The 22,000-nt window shown below is 44.6% G+C and overlaps 1 protein-coding gene across 1 annotated transcript in view; it reads right to left on the bottom strand.

Annotated features, from left to right (window-relative positions):
* RLF (RLF zinc finger) overlaps positions 1 to 22,000 on the bottom strand; it is a 108,980-nt gene that overhangs the window by 60,746 nt on the left and 26,234 nt on the right. The window contains exon 3 of the mRNA XM_077481895.1: positions 2,677 to 2,758. Within this exon, the coding sequence (XP_077338021.1) occupies positions 2,677 to 2,758 (82 nt within the window). The remainder of the gene's footprint in view (positions 1 to 2,676; positions 2,759 to 22,000) is intronic.

The following is a 22,000-nucleotide window of genomic DNA, read 5'->3' as shown; positions in this document are numbered from 1 at the left end:
CATTTGGTATCTCTTAGAGAACCTTCCCCTCTGTAAAGGGTGTTTCATTCTGATCAGATTACTCACAAAGTGAGGGATCCTCCTCAACTGCCTCCTCCTGCCGAGGCACAGTGTCTGGCTCAAGAGCGAAATCAAAGGCCGATTCAGGAAGGGTAGAGGTTTAATTGGCATGGCTGTGACCCCTGCTATCAATAGCCTCAAAGGCCAGAAATTCTGCCCATGAAAGCTGCCACTGCAGCAAATAGAAAAAACATGAAGCTAGCAAAACCACAGCTGATGGGTCAGCTGAATGGCCAGCAGTAGACAGGAAGTCAGAGAGGGGGCAACCATCGGAAGAAAGAGTACTAGGGGTCTGAAAGGATGAACTACCACCCCAGCACTGGAGCTAAAAGCTTACCTTCAAAGCTAGAAAATCTATGATTTTTTTTTTTCCCCTGTACTCAATCTACCATGCCATACCCAACTGTAAAGAGCCCTCAGCATAGCCAACCAGCATATGTTGCCAGATTGAAGTTAGCCTATCTGGAACCTGCAATAGCAGCTAGTGGCTATGGTGCAGCAGTAACCTAGATTGAAGAATCATTCTGTAACAGAATCAACCAAAAAGAGACCTATATGGAAGGTAAGCTGTTCCTTAGAAGAGAGAAGAGGTCGATCACCTAAATACACAAGAAAATTATATTAATATATATATTTATATAAAGCAGTGGTCAACAACTCTGTCATCAGGGCCAACCAACAGGCCAGGTTTTATGTATTACCTTGGGGAGATGCAGACTAGAATACTGCAATCACTGAACAGCAAATATCACCTGTGATGTATTTCAGTTATTTTGCAAACCTGGCCTGTTAGTGGGCCCTGAGGACAGGGTTGATAACCACTGATATAAAGGATATCCCAGCAGCTTTTTTTTTGCCTGCGTTTACCTGAGGGTAGCTCCACATAACCCAGTTTTAAATATTAGAAAAGCCTATGTCCTGTGCTGTACAACTGGGAAACATTTTACTAAAAAATAATAGAGCTCAACTCAAGACATATATAAAAGACACAAATGCAATGCTGTATTCATCAATACAGTGGAGTCCCACCCATTAATAGAACTTCCCCTGTTCGGATTCTTCCCCCCTCTGGTGTCATATTTGGCACCTTTCAGGGGGAAGCAGATACCTGTCAAATCTGTGAACCGTTCTTGGAGTGTCATTAACAATGCATTGACACCCACAACGGTTCAGAGAGGGCAGTGTGATCTGCCTGTGGGAGGGAAGCGATGCGGGAACCGGCGCTGTAATCGCACTGGTCTGAACCTAGGCTCAATGTGACACTATGGGCAAATTCAAAAATTACATTTATGATGCAGTCTGTCGCATGCATTAACACAAACATTTTTGTTTTTCCCAATCCTCATAACAGTTTAATGTTAATCCTGCCAGTAAGTGTTATTTTCCAACTTCCTTTAAGCCTTTCGCTGCCAGGCCCTGTGCGCCATTTTTACCCTCAGGTGGCCAGGCCATTTTTGCACTTTTTCCATTGCCTTTTTATATTTCCCTTACAGCTTTCAGAGTTTGCGAAAGACCCCACAAACCATATATTTTCTGAACGCACGACCAGTAGAAATAAGAGGGGGGAAAAAAAGTGTTACTGATTTTTAAGGCTCCACAATATTTGCGCAAATGCTTATCAAAACAATATTTTCTCTGAAAATAGACTATAATCATTAATAAAAACACAGCTAATTTTACAAAATTCCTGATAAATATAAAAGCTTAACCTGTATTGAGTTAATATTTGTAAATTTTAAATTGTCCCTTTTTGCTAAATGGCGAGTATCCACTGTAAATATCCAAATTTCTCTACAAATCTAGAGAATTTCCTTTTTCTCTTATAGCTTTCAGAATTTGTAAAAGACCCTCCAAACCATATATTTTCTGAAAGCACATGACCTGTAGAATAAAAAAAAAAAAAAAAAAAAGTGCTATTTTTAAAGGCCATGCGATATTTGCGCAAGTGTTTATCAAAACAAGATTTTCGCGCAAAAAAGAGAAAAAAAAAAACCACACCAAAAATCAATAATTAGCACCTAAAAACACAGCACATTTTACATAAAAGCTTAATCTGCTTTGAGTGAATATTTGTAAAATTTTAGTGACCATGAGCTTTAACAGTGGAATGTAGGTCCGTACAGACTTGGCCACCTGCAGGCACTTCTGTAGGTCCGTACGGCATACGGACCTGCCAGCAAAAAGGGTTAATAGGCCAAGGTATCCAGCAAAAGTGGCAGTTAAGAGGTTGAACAAAAAAACAGGGGTGCTTACAATGATCATCTTATCAAGAGGGTTTAAACCTTTATCCAAAAAGAGGGGGGGGGGGGGAATCACTGTACCTGCTTAATAAGTGATAGCTGGAATTTGGGCTTTAATAGGTCAGTCACATATGTGAAGTCCACCAAATCTAATAGTCCATTTAAAACTACCCTCTCCCACAGGTTGAAAACAATGCTGTCCAAAAGTGGTTATACTGCTCCTCCATGGGATTTAGTGAGCATAGGCACACTAAGACAGTGGGTGTGTTAGTGGAAGGATTACCAGGTAAAAAAGGAAAGGTTTTAAAACGTTAACCTAAAATTTTGCTCTTTGATTTCGATATGCTTCAAAAATAGAGACTGATACTTGACTCACAATTATCGACTTTTTCATGTGCTCTCCTTGATCACTTGAAAGATCATCTTCAGACATCGAAAGTACTACTTCAAAGCAACTCCTGAAAATAGTAAAACACACTAAGATAAGGGGACAAAAAAAAAAACTCAGCTTAACATGAAGTCAGAATTTGCATACTATACATTACCAGCTCCTGGGACAAACATAAGGATGTTTAAAAATATGTATATGCTCTTCTAGGTTTTACTAAATTATCAGTATAACATTTTAGAAAGTGTCAGCTTTACTCCAAAGGTACAAACCAAAAAAAGCTGCAGATACACATAACAGCTGTGGCCTTGAGAACAAAGCTGTTATGACAATTGGGCCACCATGAAAACATTGCTTCAACATTTCCTAAAGGTGGAAGATTGCCCATCAGCACATTCAAGGGGTGGGCCAATAGGAATGAGGGTGGAGAGGTACTGGCTAGCTCCAAAAATACCCAGATGTGGACTATGGTATAGGATTCAGCAATACCTGCAGTGAAATACCTTAGGCCCCTTTCACACGGGACGGATCAGTAATGATCCGCCCCGTGATGATCCGCTCGCTCAGCGGGGATCGCTCCGTTGTCCCAGCTGAGCCGGCGGCGGACAGGGCGGTCCCAGCACACTGTGCAGGGGCTGCCCTGTCAGCTCTCAGTTCTCCTCTGTGGGGGATTGGACGAGCACAGACCGTCTGTCCGTGTTCATTCGATCCGCTCTGCAGACGGATAGAAAAATAGGATTCTCCTCCGTCTGCAGAATCGGACAATTGCGGAGGCGGACAATATCGGGTGTCTGCGGATGTTCATTCGCAGACACCCGCTATCCCATAGGGATGCATGTATGTCCGTATTTCATCCGCAAACAGGTGGATGAAATACAGACATACTGTCCGCATGTGTGAAAGGGGCCTTACAGTGAAACGAAACATCTGATTGTACTCCTTTCAATATTCCAGCGATGCAGCAGTTATACATCTTGCTGGCTGTTGCCATCTTCTCCCCAGGTGCTGGGTTTTTGGCCTCTTGATTGGCCACTGAAGGATGATATCATCTGCATGTGCATGGAAGTCAGAGTGCGCCAAGAATGCACATGTGCAGCTCTGTATACATTTAATAGAAATTGCAAGCAGGCAAATGTGCCCGCCAGCAGTTTTCAAGCCAGGTTTCATTCTACTTCAAGGCTACATTCACCTAGCACTTTTTGTGTTCAGAGGCAACAAAATGATGCCCCTAGATGCAGCACACAAACTGGCCAATTAACTGCACCCAGTTTGTACATGGCCAAATCTCTGCAGAAAAGCCAAACTCTGTATGCATAATGTGTCCAGGGTTACTCAGCAGCTTTATTCATGTGTAACCACTCAGACGAGCGGTTAGCATGCAGCAGCACCAGACACTTATTTGTATGGAGCACAAAACTGACAGCCAAGGCCGTTCACACCCGCCGGCAATAACAACCCCTTTAACCACTTAAGGACCGCCGCATGTAGATATACGTCGACAGAATGGCATGTACGGCACAAGCACGTACCCGCTTGCCTTCCAGTGGGTGGGGGGTCCGATCGGACCCCCTCCCGCTGGCTGCGGCGGTCGGTTTCGCTTCAGGAGCGATCCGGGATGAGGGGATGGCCGTTGGTTTCTGGCCATCCCCTCTCGAGCGCTCCTGGCGAATGAGAAGCTTCCCCTGCCTGTGTAGTGTAAACACAGGCAGGGAGGAAGTGATGTCACTCTCCTTGGGGCGGTCTTTTTGACCGGACTGCGAGGAGAGGAAATAGTAAGTGTGCATCAACACTACACGGACATGTAGGTACACATAGGCACACAAATCGCCCCCGCCCCCAGTCGCAGTGTCACTGATTGAAGTGATCATTTATTTACTGATCACTGCATTTAGTGTCAGTTGTGACAGTAAAAAGTGTCAGGGCAGTTAGTGTTAGGTCTAGGGTAGCCCCCTACCGCCCCAATAAAGGTTTAACCCCCCGATTGCCCCTAGTTAACCCTTTCACCCCCTTTTGCCAGTGTCACTAAGCAATCGTTTTTCTGATCGCTGCATTAGTGTCACTGGTGCCGCTAGGTAGCTAGTTATTTATTTAGGTTCACTGCCAGGTTTTTATAATCGCTAGGTACCCCGATATACTACCCAATAAAGATTTTAACCCCCTGATTGCCCCTAAAGTTAACCCTTTTACCAGCGATCACCGGATAAGTGTCACTGGGGATGCTGGATAGCCAGTTAGTTATTTAGGTTCCCCGTCAGGTTTTTATATAGCGTCAGGGACCCCCATATACTACCTAATAAAGATTTTAACCCCCTGATTGCCCCTAGTTAACCCTTTCACCAGTGATCACCCTATAAGTGTTACGGGTGACTCTGGTTAGTTTGCTTTTTATAGCATCAGGGCACCCACCATTTATTACCCAATAAGGGTTTAACCCCCTGATCACCCGGCGGGTGATACCAATTAGGTTTTAGGGTCAGGGTCTGCGTCACCCCAGGCAGCACTAGGTTAGTGCCAGTACCGCTAACACCCATGCGCAAAGCATACACCTCCCGTAGTGGTATAGTATCTGAACAGATCAATATCTGATCAGATCTATACTAACGTCCCCAGCAGTTTAGGGTTCCAAAAAAAAAAAAAGCATCGTTAGTGGGATCAGCCCAGATACCTGCTGGCACCTGCGTTTGGGCCCCTCCGCCCAGCCCACCCAAGTGCAGTATCGATCGATCACTGTCACTTACAAAACGCTAAAGACATAACTGCAGCGTTCGCAGAGTCAGGCCTGATCCCTGCGATCGCTAACAGTTTTTTTTGGTAGCGTTTTATATTTAAATCCTGAAGGCAGTGCTTGGTTTTCGGGGTCCTGTACACGGCTAGGCTCCCAAAAAGTCCCCCACATGTGGTATCCCCGTACTCGGGAGAAGCAGCGGAATTTATTTTGGGGTGTAATTTCACTTATGCCCATAGCATGTGTGAGCAATATATCATTTAGTGACAACTTTGTGCAAAAAAAAAAAAAAGTTTGTAATATTCCCGCAACTTGTGGCAAAATATAAAATATTTCATGGACTCAACATACCTCGTCCTGGATATCCAGGGATGCCAGGAAGTCCCCCTGATGGAGTGCACTGACCACGAAGTGAACTAATTCCACCCTGAACCTTTGCACTTTCACAAAGCTGTTGAGGGCCTTCAAGTCCAGGATTGGACATACCCCTTCCTTTTTGGGGACTACAAGCAGATTGGAGTAGAATCTCTGAAACCTTTCCAGCCTCAGTACAGGTACTATCACCCCGCGCAGTAGCAGGTCCCAAACAGGGCTTCCCAACGAGCTTGAAGTAGAGGTAGGTCGGAGGGGAAAAAAAAAAATCTGTTTGGTGGACAAGAAAGTATGTATCCTGATGAAACCAGTTCACAAACCCATTGGGTCGGACAGTAGAGAGGTCCACCAGGCTGCAAACTCCCAAAGGCGACCCCCCCCCCCCACCCGTGAGCTGGGTGGGGGCAAACCTTCATGCGTTAACCTTTTTTGTTCAGACTTGTTTGGCTTGCAAAACCAGGGACGCTTTTGTCCTTCAGCAGGTGCCTTGTCGGACTGGGAATGCTTACCTGCCGACCCGGGTGGGCGAAAAAGCAGTTTGAGCGGAAAGAGAGGGCCCTTGCCTATGTCGTGGCTCCTTACTCTTCCTGGACTGTGGGAGCAACGTACTCTTGGCACCGGTAACATTCTATTAATGTCATCCAGCAAAGCTCCAAAAAGCCTCTCACCTTGGAGAGCAAATCCGCCAGAGCGTTTTTTTTTTAGATGCCTGGTCCGCAGACCAGCATTTCAGCCAAATCAGGCACCATAGCACCACTGCTGATACGGATGCTCTAGAAAGCAGGGGGACCATATCCAGGGCTGCATCACAGACATACTTAAGGCCCAGCACCAACTAGTCTACTAGCTCTACGCAGACCAGGGGAGACTGTTGCTTCTCCAATTCATGGTGCAACAGCTTTGCCCATTCAGTAAGCATCTGCGACACCAAGGCCATGGCCAGCACAGCTCATAACGCTGACCCCACTACTGTAAACATGGACCGGGCCACTGCTTTCGGCCCTCCTGTTGGCAGAATCCTTGAAGGCAGGAGTCCCTTCTACGGGAATCGTGGTTAATTTAACCTGGATAGCGGGGGGGGGGGGGGTCAACGACCGGAGATGTCCATTTTTTCAGGAGGCTCCCCTCAAAGGGGTAACGCACCGCCATTCTTCTTGGGACTGAAAAGGCCTGCTGAGGACTTTCCCATTCCTTGTAGATGAACTTATCAAAATAAGTCAAATACAGAAACACCTTAGGCATGCGGGCCGGTTTGCGGAACCCAAAAGGGTCCGCCATCTCAGCAGAGGCTCCTGCTGCATCCTATATTTTCAGGGTATCCCGCACCTCAGTGATAAGTGCTCCTACTAGCGCTTTTTCCTGCGCTAACCCAGACACAGAGTCATTCTCACTGTCCGAATGGTCCTGGTCCACATCCTCCGACGTGTCAGAACAGGGGCCGCCAGTCACAGCGGGACCCGAGTCTGAATCAGAGCTTTCCCCAGAAAACGGGGGTGGGGCGTTTTTAATCCCCTTGCATGCCGCTTCCACCCTGGCAACAAAGGTCTCCAGGACCACCGACAAAACGTCCATAGGTACCGCATTTTTTGCTGGTGAGCCAGTTGCAAAAGCAGGGATTTCTGGGGAAGAATCGCCAGCTTCTGACTTCCTGCTGACCCTCACTCACCTGCCACAACTTAGGGACTTAAAGCAAGGTACACAAATCCCACCCTCCTAGCTGCTCACAGACTGAGGGGCCCCTCTCACCACCCTGACCAAGTGCTGAGCTGTGCTGCTGCTGACCGCTCTGCCCTGTTTAAGTCACCAAGCGCCCAGAGTGAAAATTGTGCTGTTCTGACGTACAAAGACGTACAACGCTCTGAGGCTACAAGAAAATGGCCACCGGCCGTTCTTAGTACAAAAATCAAGAAAATGTACGCCAAACCTTCTAGATAATGGCTAACAGCCATACGCTGCATAAGACTACAGGAAAATGGCCGCGGCGCCAGCAATATGGCGGTGGCCTCTCCTGAGGTCACCTCACACGCAGTAAAAAAGGGGCAGAAAAAAAATAACGGACCATGACAGACAGCCAGCGCAGCCCTGCCAAAGCTCGGTGCCCCCCACCCGGAGGACCCCCGGCCTAAGTACCGTACCTCATGCCCAGTCACACAGTGTCCCCTGCAGGGGGAGGAGGGAATTAGGGATAGGGAGAGAGGAAAGGGAGAGTGAGAGACCCCCTAGTGGACTTCCTGGGAATGCCCAGTTGCTCCATCCTGCCGAGGCAGGGAGAGTCGTACTTACCCTTCCTGTCGGGATTGCTGGACGCATTCCACCACAGACCCATCACCCGAGCAGTACGGGGTAGCTGCTGGTCATGGCACACTTACACGGACAGCAGTAGCCCGGTCATATGTGTAACCCGGAGCATATAGCTCACCGGCCTCCTGGAGCAGAAGGGGCATGTTGTGGCCGACCCAGCACGTAGGAGAGGGGAGCATCATGGGGATTACTTATCCTAGGGACTTTACTATGTCTGTAGTCTGACCATAATGACGACATTGTCGAAAAGGGGTGGTGCACGGGTAACCCTAACCCCAAAAAAAGTTCTGCGGATGCCCATGCTACAAGGATCTATATTATCCAGCCTGTCACCCAGCCGGCTGTTGATAGTAGATCACAGGATCAAAAATTGTAGAAAAAAAATAAAAAAATCCCAGGACCAATGGTCCCCGCAGGGAGCCAGGTCCTTCTACACTAGGCAGAAGAAAAAAAAAACTGAGCTGCACGAAGCAGGGCGAGGGGTTATAGCAGGTCTTCCCCCCTGGGCAGTGCTGTGCAGTCTTGCTGTTTTCACATGTGTTACATGTTCTGCCTAGTCCTCTCCTGAAGGAGCACGATAACCCTAAGGTCAAGAATTAAAGGAGCTGTGTTCGTCAATGAAACCAAAGAGAAAAGTGGTTTAAGAGGCTGTACAACCACTTTAAGCTACAAGTAGCTGAATTTTATTGGCAGGAATCAAAAGTTTGCACTATAAAGTGAATACATCCCAAACAAGCCCGTTTTTAACAGTAAGGAGATAGAGTAACCCTATCACATTTTATAGTACCTGTCCATGATGCTGGTCTTTATATAGGATCCAGGCTTTGCTGGTGAAAGTGGGCATAACCCCAAAAGAAGTCTCCAGGGATCTGAACCAGTGGAGTACCCCATGGTTGACTAAACATTTTACAGTTTGTGCCAAAGTGAGCACCCATGCACGATTCAGTGCCCGAAGAAACATAAATGGCCATCATAGCAGTGGGGCTGTAGGGCTCCCAAAGTTTTGCCAAGGTTGCACTGCTAATGTTCTATCACAAGACCATGAGGAGCTGATTGAAGAATGCAAAGATAAAACATAAAACTAGTTAACCCCAAAAAAAAATAAAAAAATAAAATGCATAGATCCTGCTCCTTTAAAGCATCTTATACAGCACGGTGCTTGTGCTTTGTAATTTGGCACTCTAACATCTGGCTAATCCTGCCTGGCTTTAGCCCCCCACCAGAAACAGACCACAATAATTATGGCTGCTAAGCCCCTGACATTGTGTTCTGTTTGCGTCCTCCATAATCTGCTGTCTACTCTTCTGTGTCACTGCCCCATTACCCTCCTGCAGCAAAGATAATATATATCACATTTTTTTTTTTGCTTAGAATAAAGATCACAATTCTCACGGTGTAACATCTTTCACATAATTAAAAAAAATAATATATATATATATATATATATATATATATATATATGGCTCAGTTCTCTTTTTATTAAGTTATTTTTTTTAATGCAGCTGCGCAAATATGGTGTGACATAAAATATTGCAATAACCACCATTCTATTCTCTAGGGTCTCTGCAAAAAATATATATCATGTTTGGGTGCTCCAAGTTATTTTCTAGCAGAAAATAATGATTTTTACTTGTAAGAAACAAAATGTCAGAAAAGGTTTGGTCTTTAAATGGTTAAACGTCCCTCATCTACACGGCAACCAAAAATATACTTTGTTTCCACTTATTCCCCTGTTGTAGTAAAACCTGTCATGCTGCCTGGATTTTTTTTTCCCCAGCTGTGAGAACTCTGCTTTTGTTAGAAAGATGACGACATGTTTTAAGATCAGGACGGGAAAAAGATTTAGATTAACGATTAATCGTGAATATGAAAATATATTAGATAGATAGATAGATATATATATATATATATATATATATATATATATATATATATATATATCTACATACATATACATATCTCTCTCTCTCTCTATATATCTATATATAAAAAATTAGTGATGCACCGAAATTTCGGCCGCCGAAACATATCGGCCAAAAATGCTATTTTCGGCAATTTGCCGAAAGAGAAAAACAGGAAATGGGGCGTGGCCTGGGTGGAGGCGGGGCTCCGCCCCCGGTGATGCCCATCATGGGGGGTGCATAGCGCAGGAGAGCCGCCTCCGCCGCCTGTTTGATCACAGCGCCGGGAACATTACAGCTTTCATTTCAATAGCTGTGTGTTCCCGGCCGCGCGCCGTCACACACAGCCCCTCCCCCTTGTCCGGGCACTTAGATATCCTGCGGATGATCTGTCTATCTAAGTGCCCGGACAAGGGGGAGGGGCTGTGTGTGACGGCACGCGGCCGGGAACACACAGCTATTGAAATGAAAGCTGTGATGTTCCCGGCGCTGTGATCAAACAGACGACGGAGGCGGCTCTCTTCCCTGCAGAGGCTGGCTGCAAAATGGGGCACACTGGCCTGCAATGGGGGGATGCCTCCTGTACCACGTCGCCAGTCTCTGACCACCTCCTGTATAAAAATATTTTTTAAAAACAGTCATTTTCGGTATCGGTGCTGTTTCGGTTTTCGGCCTAGTGTATTTTTCATTTTCGGTATCGGCGCATCCCTAATAATATATATCTAACTCTTATACATCTCATTTAGTGTGTAACCCTAAAATGGGTTAGGGTTATAGGGGAGGCCCCTTACACACCCCCTGTGTAAGTGTAAACACAGGCAGGAGGAAGTGATGTCACTCTCCTCGTGCCGGTCTTTTTGACCGGACGGCAAGGAGAGAAGACATCCAAGTAAGTGCACCAACAGTCCACTGACACTTAGGTACACATAGGTACACATTAGGCACACAAAATCACCTCCACCCCCGCCATTTATTACCCAATAAAGGTTTAACCCTCTGCTCACCCAGTGGGTGATATGAATTAGGTTTTGGGTCAGATAGAGTCTGCGTTGCCCCAGGCAACGCTAGGTTAGTGCCTGTACCGCTAACACCCATGCGCAAAGCATACACCTCCCTTAGTGGTATAGAATCTGAACAGATCAATATCTGATCAGATCTATACTAGCGTCCCCAGCAGTTTAGGGTTCCAAAAAAAAAACACATTGTTAGCGGGATCAGTCCAGATACCTGCTAGCACCTGCGTTTTGTCCTGATCGATCACTGTCACTTACAAAACCCAACACACATAACTGCAGCGTTTGCAGAGTCAGGCTTGATCCCTGCGATCGCCAAGTTTTTTTTGGTAGCGTTTTATACAGTCGCTGACAGCCTAGGTGCTTTCTCAAAGATATCCCTTTTTTTTTTTTTTACCTGCGAGTCTCACTAGTGTACCCCTAAATTTAGAGGCCAAAATGGCAAAGCGAAGGTACACTAGTGAAGAGGCCTACACGTTTCTGAGCATGACAGATAGTGAAGAGGAAGTCACTGATCTGTCAGATTCAGGCTCAGAATATGATCCTGTCGAGGACAGCGGCTCCATGACAGATAGCTCTGATGACGAAGATGAAGTCCCTGCTAAGGTCAGGTGTACCGGACCCTGATCTTCTGATGTTGAGGTGCAAGAATCGCAGGTCCCTCGTATAGAGCAGAGAAGTACTAGAGCCGTTCATCCTTCTGGTGAACTGGCAAGCACCAGCGGCCTAGTACACCCTGGACGTACATCCAGCACTGCAGTATCACGCGGTGACGTGGCGAGTCCCATAAGTGCAGTTCAAGCTGGTGAGGTGGCAAGCACAAGTAGTGTCCCGCTGCCACCAAGAAGACGACAAAGGCAGGCCCGTCGTTCCCATAGTGCCCTTCCTGCAGAATTCGCCAATCCTGATTGGGTGCCCACCACTTCTGCAGCACCAGTACTTCCCCCATTCACTGGCCAACCCGGTATTCAGGTGGATACAGCTGATTTGACGCCACTTGATTTTTATTCGCTGTATTTCACGGAAGATCTCTATAGATCTATTGTGGACCAAACTAATTTATATAAATAAACAGATAATTATTAATAATCAATCTACTCAAGTAAATTAATTCATTTAAAAATAATCTAAGCAGCGCTCCTATCAACTCTACATATTTAGCATAGTAGATTCATATATACTTTCACATGGATAGGAATAAACAAAATTAATTAATTAGTAAAACGAATCACTCGCTGTTACTAAATAATTAGTCCAACAGTTCCAGTGCTCTAAACGCAGCGAAGATTAAGGAGGTAAACGAGTCCATAAAAGGGCCGTAGTGAGTGACTCCAGTGAGTATAGAAGGAAACTACAGTGCCTTGCGAAAGTATTCGGACCCCCTTGAACTTTTCAACCTTTTGCCACATTTCAGGCTTTAAACAAAGATATAAAATTTAATTTTTTTGTGAAGAATCACCAACAAGTGGGACACAATTGTGAAGTGGAACGAAATCTATTGGATTTTTGAAACCTTTTTAGCAAATAAAAAACTGAAAAGTGGTGCGTGCAAAATTATTCGGCCCCTTTACTTTCAGTGCAGCAAACTCACTCCAGAAGTTCAGCGAGGATCTCTGAATGATCCAATGTTGTCCTAAATGACTGATGGTGATAAATAGAATCCACCTGTGTGTAATCAAGTCTCTATATAAATGCACCTGCTCTGTGATAGTCTCAGGGTTCTGTTGAAAGCGCAGAGAGCATCATGAAGACCAAGGAACACACCAAGGCAGGTCCTTAATACTGTTGTGGAGAAGTTTAAAGCCGGATTTGGATACAAAAAGATTTCCCAAGCTTTAAACATCCCAAGGAGCACTGTGCAAGCGATCATTTTGAAATGGGAGTATCAGACCACTGCAAATCTACCAAGACCTGGCCGTCCCTCTAAACTTTCAGCTCAGACAAGGAGAAGACTGATCAGAGATGCAGCTAAGAGGCCCATGATCACTCTGGATGAACTGCAGAGAACTACAGCTGAGTTGGGAGAGTCTGTCCATAGGACAACAATCAGTTGTACACTGCACAAATCAGGCCTTTATGGAAGAGTGGCAAGAAGAAAGCCATATCTCAAAGATATCCATAAAAAGTCTCGTCTAAAGTTTGCCACAAGCCACCTGGGAGACACCAAACATGTGGAAGAAGGTGCTCTGGTCAGATGAAACCAAAATTGAACTTTTTGCCCACAATGGAAAACGATATGTTTGGCGTAAAAGCAACATAGCTCATCACCCTCAACACACCATCCCCACTGTCAAACATGGTGGTGGCAGCATCATGGTTTGGGCCTGCTTTTCTTCAGCAGGGACAGGGAAGATGGTTAAAATTGAGGGGAAGATGGATGCAGCCAAATACAGGACCATTCTGGATGAAAACCTGTTGGAGTCTGCAAAAGACCTGAAACTGGGACGGAGATTTATCTTCCAACAAGACAATGATCCCAAACATACAGCAAAATCTACAAAGGAATGGTTCACAAATAAACGTATCCAGGTGTTAGAATGGCCAAGTCAAAGTCCAGACCTGAATCCAATCGAGAATCTGTTGAAAGAGCTGAAAACTGCTGTTCACAAACGCTCTCCATCCAACCTCACTGAGCTCGAGCTGTTTTGCAAGGAAGAATGGGCAAGAATTTCAGTCTCTCGATGTGCAATACTGATAGAGACATACCCCAAGCGACTTGCAGCTGTAATCGCAGCAAAAGGTGGCTCTACAAAGTATTAACGCAAGGGGGCCGAATAATTTTGCACGCCCCACTTTTCATTTTTTTATTAGTTAAAAAAAGTTTCAAAAATCCAATAGATTTCGTTCCACTTCACAATTGTGTCCCACTTGTTGGTGATTCTTCACAAAATATAAAAATTTTATATCTTTATGTTTGAAGCCTGAAATGTGGCAAACGGTTGAAAAGTTCAAGGGGGCCGAATACTTTCGCAAGGCACTGTAAGTGCACTTCACCCAAACTCCTCCACAAGGTGCTCCACACTCCCACAGGGGGTTAAACTCACCAGAAATTCATCTATAATGAGCCTTACTCCAAATATCAGCACAATCACTTCTGATTATACGATTCCCTTTTCCAATGATATACAAACAGCAGTTGTGTGTATTGGACGCACACTTTCACTCCATATTTATACCTTCATACGTCAGAAATAGCAGCAGCACATGGAAAAAGAAGCTCCACATCGAGTAGATCCTTTTATGTTTCAGTTTAAAATCAATTTCTCATTTGGCAGATGCAGTGAACACTTAGACCCCTTTCACACTGGGGCGTTTTTCATGCGCTTTAGCGTTAAAAAAAGTGCCTGAAAGAAGCTGCAACTGCAAACCCAATGTAAAAGCAAAACATCAAAAGGGGTGGGCCTCAATGACCAGTTGTTGGTGCCATATCTAGTTGCCCGTAAGGCCAGACGCTGGTACAAAAAAGTGTCTGTTTACTTATTTCAATTGGCTTTGCTGAACGCTTATGTGCTATACAGAGCTTCAGGTGGGACTTTATCCTCTCTTTTTTTTCCAGAGAGAGGTTGTCACAGACCTTCTGTATCCAGACTGTTCTGCACCTCACCATTCCCAACCAAATGCAGTAAGCCGACTGCATGAGAGGCATTTTCCTTATGTCCTCCTGAGTACCCCTACCAAACGAACCCCCCAAAAAAGATGTCGTGTCTGTACCAAGCGCAGATATAAGCGTGACACCCGTTATTGTCCACGCTATCCTGGCAATCCTGGTCTTTGCCTTGGTGAATGCTTTGAACGCTACCACACACTAGTGAAGTATTAGCGTAGGGTACAGCATTTCACAGGCTAGGACACACTAACACAGGGTCTCCCAAGATGCCATTGCATTTTGAGAGACCCGAAACGTTACAGTTGTTACAGTTTACAATTAAAAAAAAAAAGTAGGACAAAAATATAAAAACCAAAAATAGTTGTTTTATTGTTCTCTATTGTTGCTCTTTTTTACTGTATTCTATTCTGCAATATTTTATTATGTTTTATCATGCTTGCTTTCCGGGTATGTAATTTTTTTTATACTTTACTGGTTACCGTTTTATTGTTAACCTTTTTTTTGTTTTCAGGAGCACCATTCAGCTGCAGCGCGGATTTATTTATTTATCTTGACAGCAATAGCGTTTGCTCCCACGATACATAAAGCCTTGACTCCAGTGCTGTAGGAGGTGATTTCACCACCACAGTTAAAAAAAAAAAAAAAAAAGGAGCATATATGCCGAAGCATGGGGGCAGCAGGGGAGGAGGAGCGATTTTGCTCCTAATGCCACGTACATATGATCGAAATTCCAACGGAGGGCTTGCCCGTGGAAAAGTTAGACCGTGTGTACGCGGCATAACTTTATTGCGGGAGGATGCCCCCATGCTTTGGCATACATAAATGGTGCATGTATGCCCATCATTAGAAGTGGGTGGATCAAGGGAGGTATTCTAATGGTGGGCATACCCACCGATCAATCTCTTTTTTTCGTTCAGAGGAGAAGGAGGAGAAGAAGGAGAAGAAGAAGAAAAGGAGAAGGAGAAGGAGAAGGAGAAGGAGAAGGAGAAGGAGAAGGAGAAGGAGAAGAAGAAGTACAATATATGTCCAACAAGGACCAGCAACGTACTGGTATGTTGCTGGACTTTGAATGGTTATACCAGAATGATGCCTGCGGGTTTAGGTATCATCTTGGTATCATTCTTGCTGAGAGGCATGTCGAGTCCACGGAATATTTTATATTTTGACACACGTTGTGGGAAAAATAATTTTATTTTTTTGCACAAAGTTATCACTAAATGATATATTGCTCAAACATGCCATGGGCATATGTGGCATTACACCCCTAAATACATTCTGTTGCTTCTCCTGAGTATGGGGATACCACATGTGTGGGACTTTTTGGGAGCTTAGCCGCGTACGGGACCCCAAAAACAAAGCACCGCCTTCAGGCTTTCTAAGGTGTACATTTTTTATTTCACTCCTCACTGCCACAGTTTCGGATGCCATGGAATGCCCACATGGCACAAACACCCTCCCAAATGACCCCATTTTGGAAAGTAGACACCCCAAGCTATTTGCTGAGGAGGTATGGTGAGTATTTTGCAGATCTCACTTTTTGTCACAGTTTTGAAATTTGAAAAAAAAAAAAAAAAATATGTTTTCTTATTTACTTTCTTCGTTTTCAAAAAAAAAAAGAAAGAAAAAAAAGAAAGAAAAAAAAAAAAAAAAAAAAAAAAAAGGAGCTGTAAAATACTCAGCATGACTCTCAGTAAATAGCTTGGGGTGTCTACTTTCCAAAATGGGGTCATTTGGGGGGGGGGGGGGGTGTTTTGTGCTATTTTGGCATTTTATGGCCTTCAAAACTGTAATAGGTAGTGAGGAGTGAAATCAAAAATTTGCGCCCTTAGAAATCCAGAAGGTGGTGATTGGTTTTCGGGCCCAGTATGCAGATAGGCTCCCAAAAAGTCCCACACATGTGGTATCCCTGTACTCAGGAGAAGCAGCAAAATGTATTTTGGGGTGCAATTCCACATACAACCATGGCATGTGTGAGCAATATATCATTTAGTGACATTTTTTAGCAATTTTTTTTTTTTGTCATTATTCAACCCCTTGGGACAAAGAAAAAAAAAATTCAATGGGCTCAACATGCCCCTCAGCAAATAGCTTGGGGTGTCTACTTTATAAAATGGGGTCATTTGGGGGGGGTTTGTGCCATCTTGGCATTTTATGGCCTTCAAAACTGTGATAGGTAGTGATAAGTAGTGAAATAAAAAAAATGAATGCCCTTAGAAATCCTGAAGGCGGTGCTTGGATTTCGGGGTCCCGCACGCGGCTAGGCTCCCAAAAAGTCCCACACATGTGGTATCCCCATACTCAGGAGAAGCAGAATATATTTTGGGGTGAAATTCCACTTATAGCTATGGCATGTGTGAGCAATATATCATTTAGTGACAAATTTTTGTAAACATTTTATATTTTTTTTTCAGTATTCAATCCCTTGGGACAAAAAAAAAAAAAATTCAACGGGCTCAACATGCCCCTCAGCAATTAACTTGGGTTGTCTACTTTCCAAAATGGGGTCATTGGGGGTGGGGGGGTTGTACTGCCCAGCCATTTTAGCGCCTCAAGAAATGAGATAGGCAGTCATAACTTTTGCACAAACCAATAAATATACGCTTATTGATATTTTTTTTTTTTTACTAAAGACATGTGACTGAATACATTTGGGCCTAAATGTATGACTAAAATTGAGTTTATTAAATTTTTCTTATAACAAAGTAGAAAATATTTTTTCTCGAAATTTTCGGTCTTTTTCCATTTATAATCTCAAAAAATAAAAATTTCAGAGGCAATCAAATACCATCAAAAGAAAGCTCTATTTGAGGGAAGAAAAGGACGCAAATTTCGCTTGGGTACAACATTGCATGACCGCGCAATTACCAGTAAAGCAGTGCGAAATTGTAAAAAGACCTCTGGTCCTTAGCCTGACAATTGGTCCGGGGCTTAAGTGGTTAAGCGGATCTCCAGCATCTAGACCTATAGTCTGAGTGGAGTTAGACTTAAAGGATCTGCATGTATACACTGCTAAGGCAGAAAAATTACGAAAGGGGCTTCTCTGTCATTGTCGCCCACCAGCAAGAGCATACTGTGGCCACCAAAGGGATCACCAACGATGGTGTTGAAAAAAAAAAAAAAAAAAAAAAAGAAGGCCCATATATAGAATGTTCCTCGAAGGGACGATTAATCATTTTTTTTGGAACACTCATCAGTGTCACACAGCTGTTTAATCTGAGGGAAATCCTGAAAACATGACCTGTTGGGGGTACTTGTGGACTGGAGTTGAGAAACACTGATGTACAGAATATTGGTACTTGATATTGGCTATCAGCCTGAAAGGCAGCGGAAAAATTGGTATCAACCAAAAAAAAAAAGAAAAAACAAACACACACCATCAGTCGACCCCTACATTTTTCTTGACTAAATAAAATTGCTTTTTGGTGCTTAAAGCGGTTTTGTACACAAAATTGCAAGTTCATCTTATCCATATCGCTTTGGACCATAGATGCAGATATGACCATTGAAATAAAATAATATGCAGTATTTACCTTATATCTGTAATCTTTATGCCGACTTCCGGGCTCTCCTCCCGTGGGAGTAGGCCTGTTTATCGGCTTCGCAATGATCCCTGGGAACTATTTTAGCCATTTCCCAAGAATCTGTGGGGGACACAGTCATGCCGAAATCTCATGAGATTTCGGAAGGAGGATGCCGGTCACGTGACGAGGGCGTGTCCGAAATTGCCATTTTCAAAGTGGGCATCGGAATCCCGCTTTAAAATACAAGTGCACTTTACAACAAAAGGCACTTTTTTTTGCCCCCTTCCCTAAGCTCCAATTCCAATGTAAGGTTACATCCTATGCCAATGAGGACACTGCCCTATAGACGTTTATAAGGCACTAATGCGCAGGCATGATCAGGACAGTGAAGATTACACCACTGGATGTAAACAGTGGAAGATCGTCTATCGGATGCATCTGCAAAAAGGGTAGGTTGGTGGAGTCAGGGAAAAAAAAGGGGGGGGGGGGGGGGGTTATAAGGGATTAACCACTTGACCACTGGGCACTTAAACACCCTTAATAACCAGACCAATTTTCAGCTTTCGGTGCTCTCGCATTTTGAATGACAATTACCGTATATACTCGAGTATAAGCCGAGATTTTCAGCCTCTTTTTTGAGGCTGAAAGTGCCCCCCTCGGCTTATACTCGAGTCATCGCCGTCTGACTGCTCGATCAGCGTATCGAGCAGACAGACGGCGGACATACTACAATTTGAAAGCCGCGCCTCCTTCTCCGCCTCCGCCTGTGATAGGCGGAACACTGAATTTCCCAGCAGCCTGTGTTCCGCCTATCACGGACATCGTCTCATCCTCGTCCGTAGTACGAGGATGAGACGATATCGGTGATAGGCGGAACACAGGCTGCTGGGAAATTCAGTGTTCCGCCTATCACAGGCGGAGGCGGGGCTTTTGAATTTTAGAATGGCCGCCGAGGCGATCCTGGCAAGGCACGGGACGGAGGCAAGGCAAGGCACGGCACGGGACGGGACGGAGGCAAGGCACGACACGACACGGGACGGAGGCAAGGAGGCAAGGCACGGCACGGGACGGAGGCAAGGAGGCAAGGCACGGCACGGAGGCTCGGGACACAGGTAGGCTGGACACACACACACACACACACACAGGGATGGATGGATGGAGACACACACACACAGGGATGGATGGATGGATGGACACACACACACACACAGGGATGGATGGATGGATGGACACACACACACACAGGGATGGATGGATGGATGGACACACACACACACAGGGATGGACGGACACACAGGGACGGACACACACACAGGGATGGACAGGCATGTCTCACCCTCGGCTTATACACGAGTCAATAAGTTTGCCAGTTTTTTTGGGGGTAAATTGGGGGCCTCGGCTTATATTCGGGTCGGCCTATACTCGAGTATATACGGTACTCAGTCATGCAACACTGGACCTATATGAAATTTTTGTCCTTTTTTTCACACAAATAGAGCTTTCTTTTGGTGGTATTTAATCACCGCTGGGTTTTTTATTTTTTGTGCTATAAAAGAAAAAATACCGAAAATTCTGTAAAAAAACGAATTTTTCTTTGTTTCTGTTAGAAAATTTAGCAGATTAGTAATTTTTTCTTCATAAATTTTGGCCAAAATTTATACTACTACATATCTTTGGTAAAAATAAGTACAAATTGGTGGATATTATTTGGTCTTTGTGAAAGTTATAGAGTCCACAAGCTATGGTGCCAATATCTGAAAATTGATCACACCTGAAGTACTGACGGCCTATTTCAATTCTTGAGACCCCAACATGCCAGAAAAGTACAAATACCCCCCAAATGACCCCTTTTTGGAAAGAAGACATTCCAAGGTATTTAGTAAGAGGCATGATGAGTTTTTTGAAGTTGTCATTTTTTCCCACAATTCTTTGCAAAATCAAGATTCTTTTTACTTTTTTTTTTTTTTTTTTCACAAAATTGTCATATTATCAGGTTATTTCTCACACACAGCATATGCATACCACAAATTACACCCCAAAACACATTCTGCTATTACTCCCGAGTATGGTGATACCACATGTGTGAGACTTTTACACAGCGTGGCCACATACAGAGGCCCAACATGCATGGAGCGCCATCAGGTGTTCTGGAGCACCCAGGACAATTCTGACATTTCTCTCCTACATGTAAAAATCATCATTTATTTGCTAGAAAATTACATAGAACTCCAAAACATTATATATGTTTTTTTAGCAAACACCCTGGAGAATACAATGGTGGTCTTTGCAACTTTTTATCTCGCACGGTATTTGCGCAGTAATTTTTCGAATGCTTTTTTTGGGAAAAAAACTGTTTTGTGCTTAAAAAAAAAAAAAAAAACACAGTAAAGTTAGCCCAATTTTTGCATAATGTGAAAGATGAAGTTACGCTGAGTAAATAGATACCTAATATGTCACTCTTCAAAATTGCACACGCTCGTGGAATGGCGGCAAACGTCGCTACTTAAAAATCCCCATAGGCGACGATTTACATTTTTTTTACTGGTTATATGTTTTGAGTTACAGAGGAGGTCTAGGGCTAGAATTATTTCTCTCGCTCTAACGTTCGCAGCGATACCTCACATGTGTGGTTTGAACACCGTTTTCATATGTGGGCGGGACTTACGCATGCGTTCGCTTCTGCATGCGAGCACATGGGGACAGGGGCGCTTTTAAAAAAACATTTTTTTTTATTGTTCATTTTACTTTATTTATTTAAGTTTGACATTTTTTTCCCCAAAAATAATTTTTTTGATCACTTTTATTCCTATTACAAGGAATGTAAACATCCCTTGTAATAGGAATATGGCATGACAGGTCCTCTTTACAGTGAGATATGGGGTCAATAAGACCCACATCTCACCTCTAAGCTGGGAAGCCTGAAAAAAAAAAAAAAAAGATTCTGGCTTTGATCGTATTAGCGATTCGGTAGAAGCACCGGAGGGCGGAGGGCGGCGGGAGATGTCTATGGCTGGGTATTGCAGGGTATCACCGACTATGGCTGGGTATCTCAGAGCATGGTGTTGCAGAGTACTGCGTTGCAGAGCATTGCAGGGTATCGGCGGGTGTTGCAGAGCATTGCAGAGTGTTGCAGGGTATCGGCGGGTGTTGCAGAGCGTTGCAGGGTATCGGCGGGGGTTGCAGAGCATTGCAGAGTGTTGCAGGGTATCGGCGGGGGTTGCAGAGCAATGCAGAGTGTTGCAGGGCAATGCAGAGTGTTGCAGGGCAATGCAGAGTGTTGCAGGGCAATGCAGAGTGTTGCAGGGCAATGCAGAGTGTTGCAGGGCAATGCAGAGTGTTGCAGGGCAATGCAGAGTGTTGCAGGGCAATGCAGAGTGTTGCAGGGCATTGCAGAGTATTTGCAGGGAATTGCAGAGTATTTGCAGGGAATTGCAGAGTAATGCAGAGTATTTGCAGGGAATCGAGGGGTTAATTTTCGGTGAGCAGCGATGTGGGCTCTTCCCCCTCCGCTGTACCGATCGGTAAAATGACGCCGGCTTGTTTACAAGTGATCACTCCGTCATTTGACGGAGCGATCACGTGGTAAACGGCCGCGATGAGCGGCCGTTTACCGCGATTCGTGATGCGCCGGGTCCACTGGACCCAGCGGTCACGGATGCTCTCGTGTGCGCGCCCCAGGGGGCGCGCGAGAGCAGAATTCTGGGAGGCCGTTAATTAACGGCCTCCTAGAGTTAAACAACCGCCCTGAAGCCGTTAATCGGGAATGGGCGGTTGTTAAGTGGTTAATGCATTCACCCTTTAACATGGATTAAAGTGGAAGTAAACCCTTCTATCGTTTTCAGTCAAGGAAGCTGCCATCTTGGCCTCTAATG

Source organism: Lithobates pipiens, unplaced genomic scaffold (assembly GCF_037356315.1).
Source record: "Lithobates pipiens isolate NorthernLeopardFrog02 unplaced genomic scaffold, aLitPip1_a1.2 Scaffold_16, whole genome shotgun sequence".
Taxonomy (NCBI): domain Eukaryota; kingdom Metazoa; phylum Chordata; class Amphibia; order Anura; family Ranidae; genus Lithobates; species Lithobates pipiens.
This window is presented reverse-complemented; position numbering and strand designations above follow the sequence as displayed.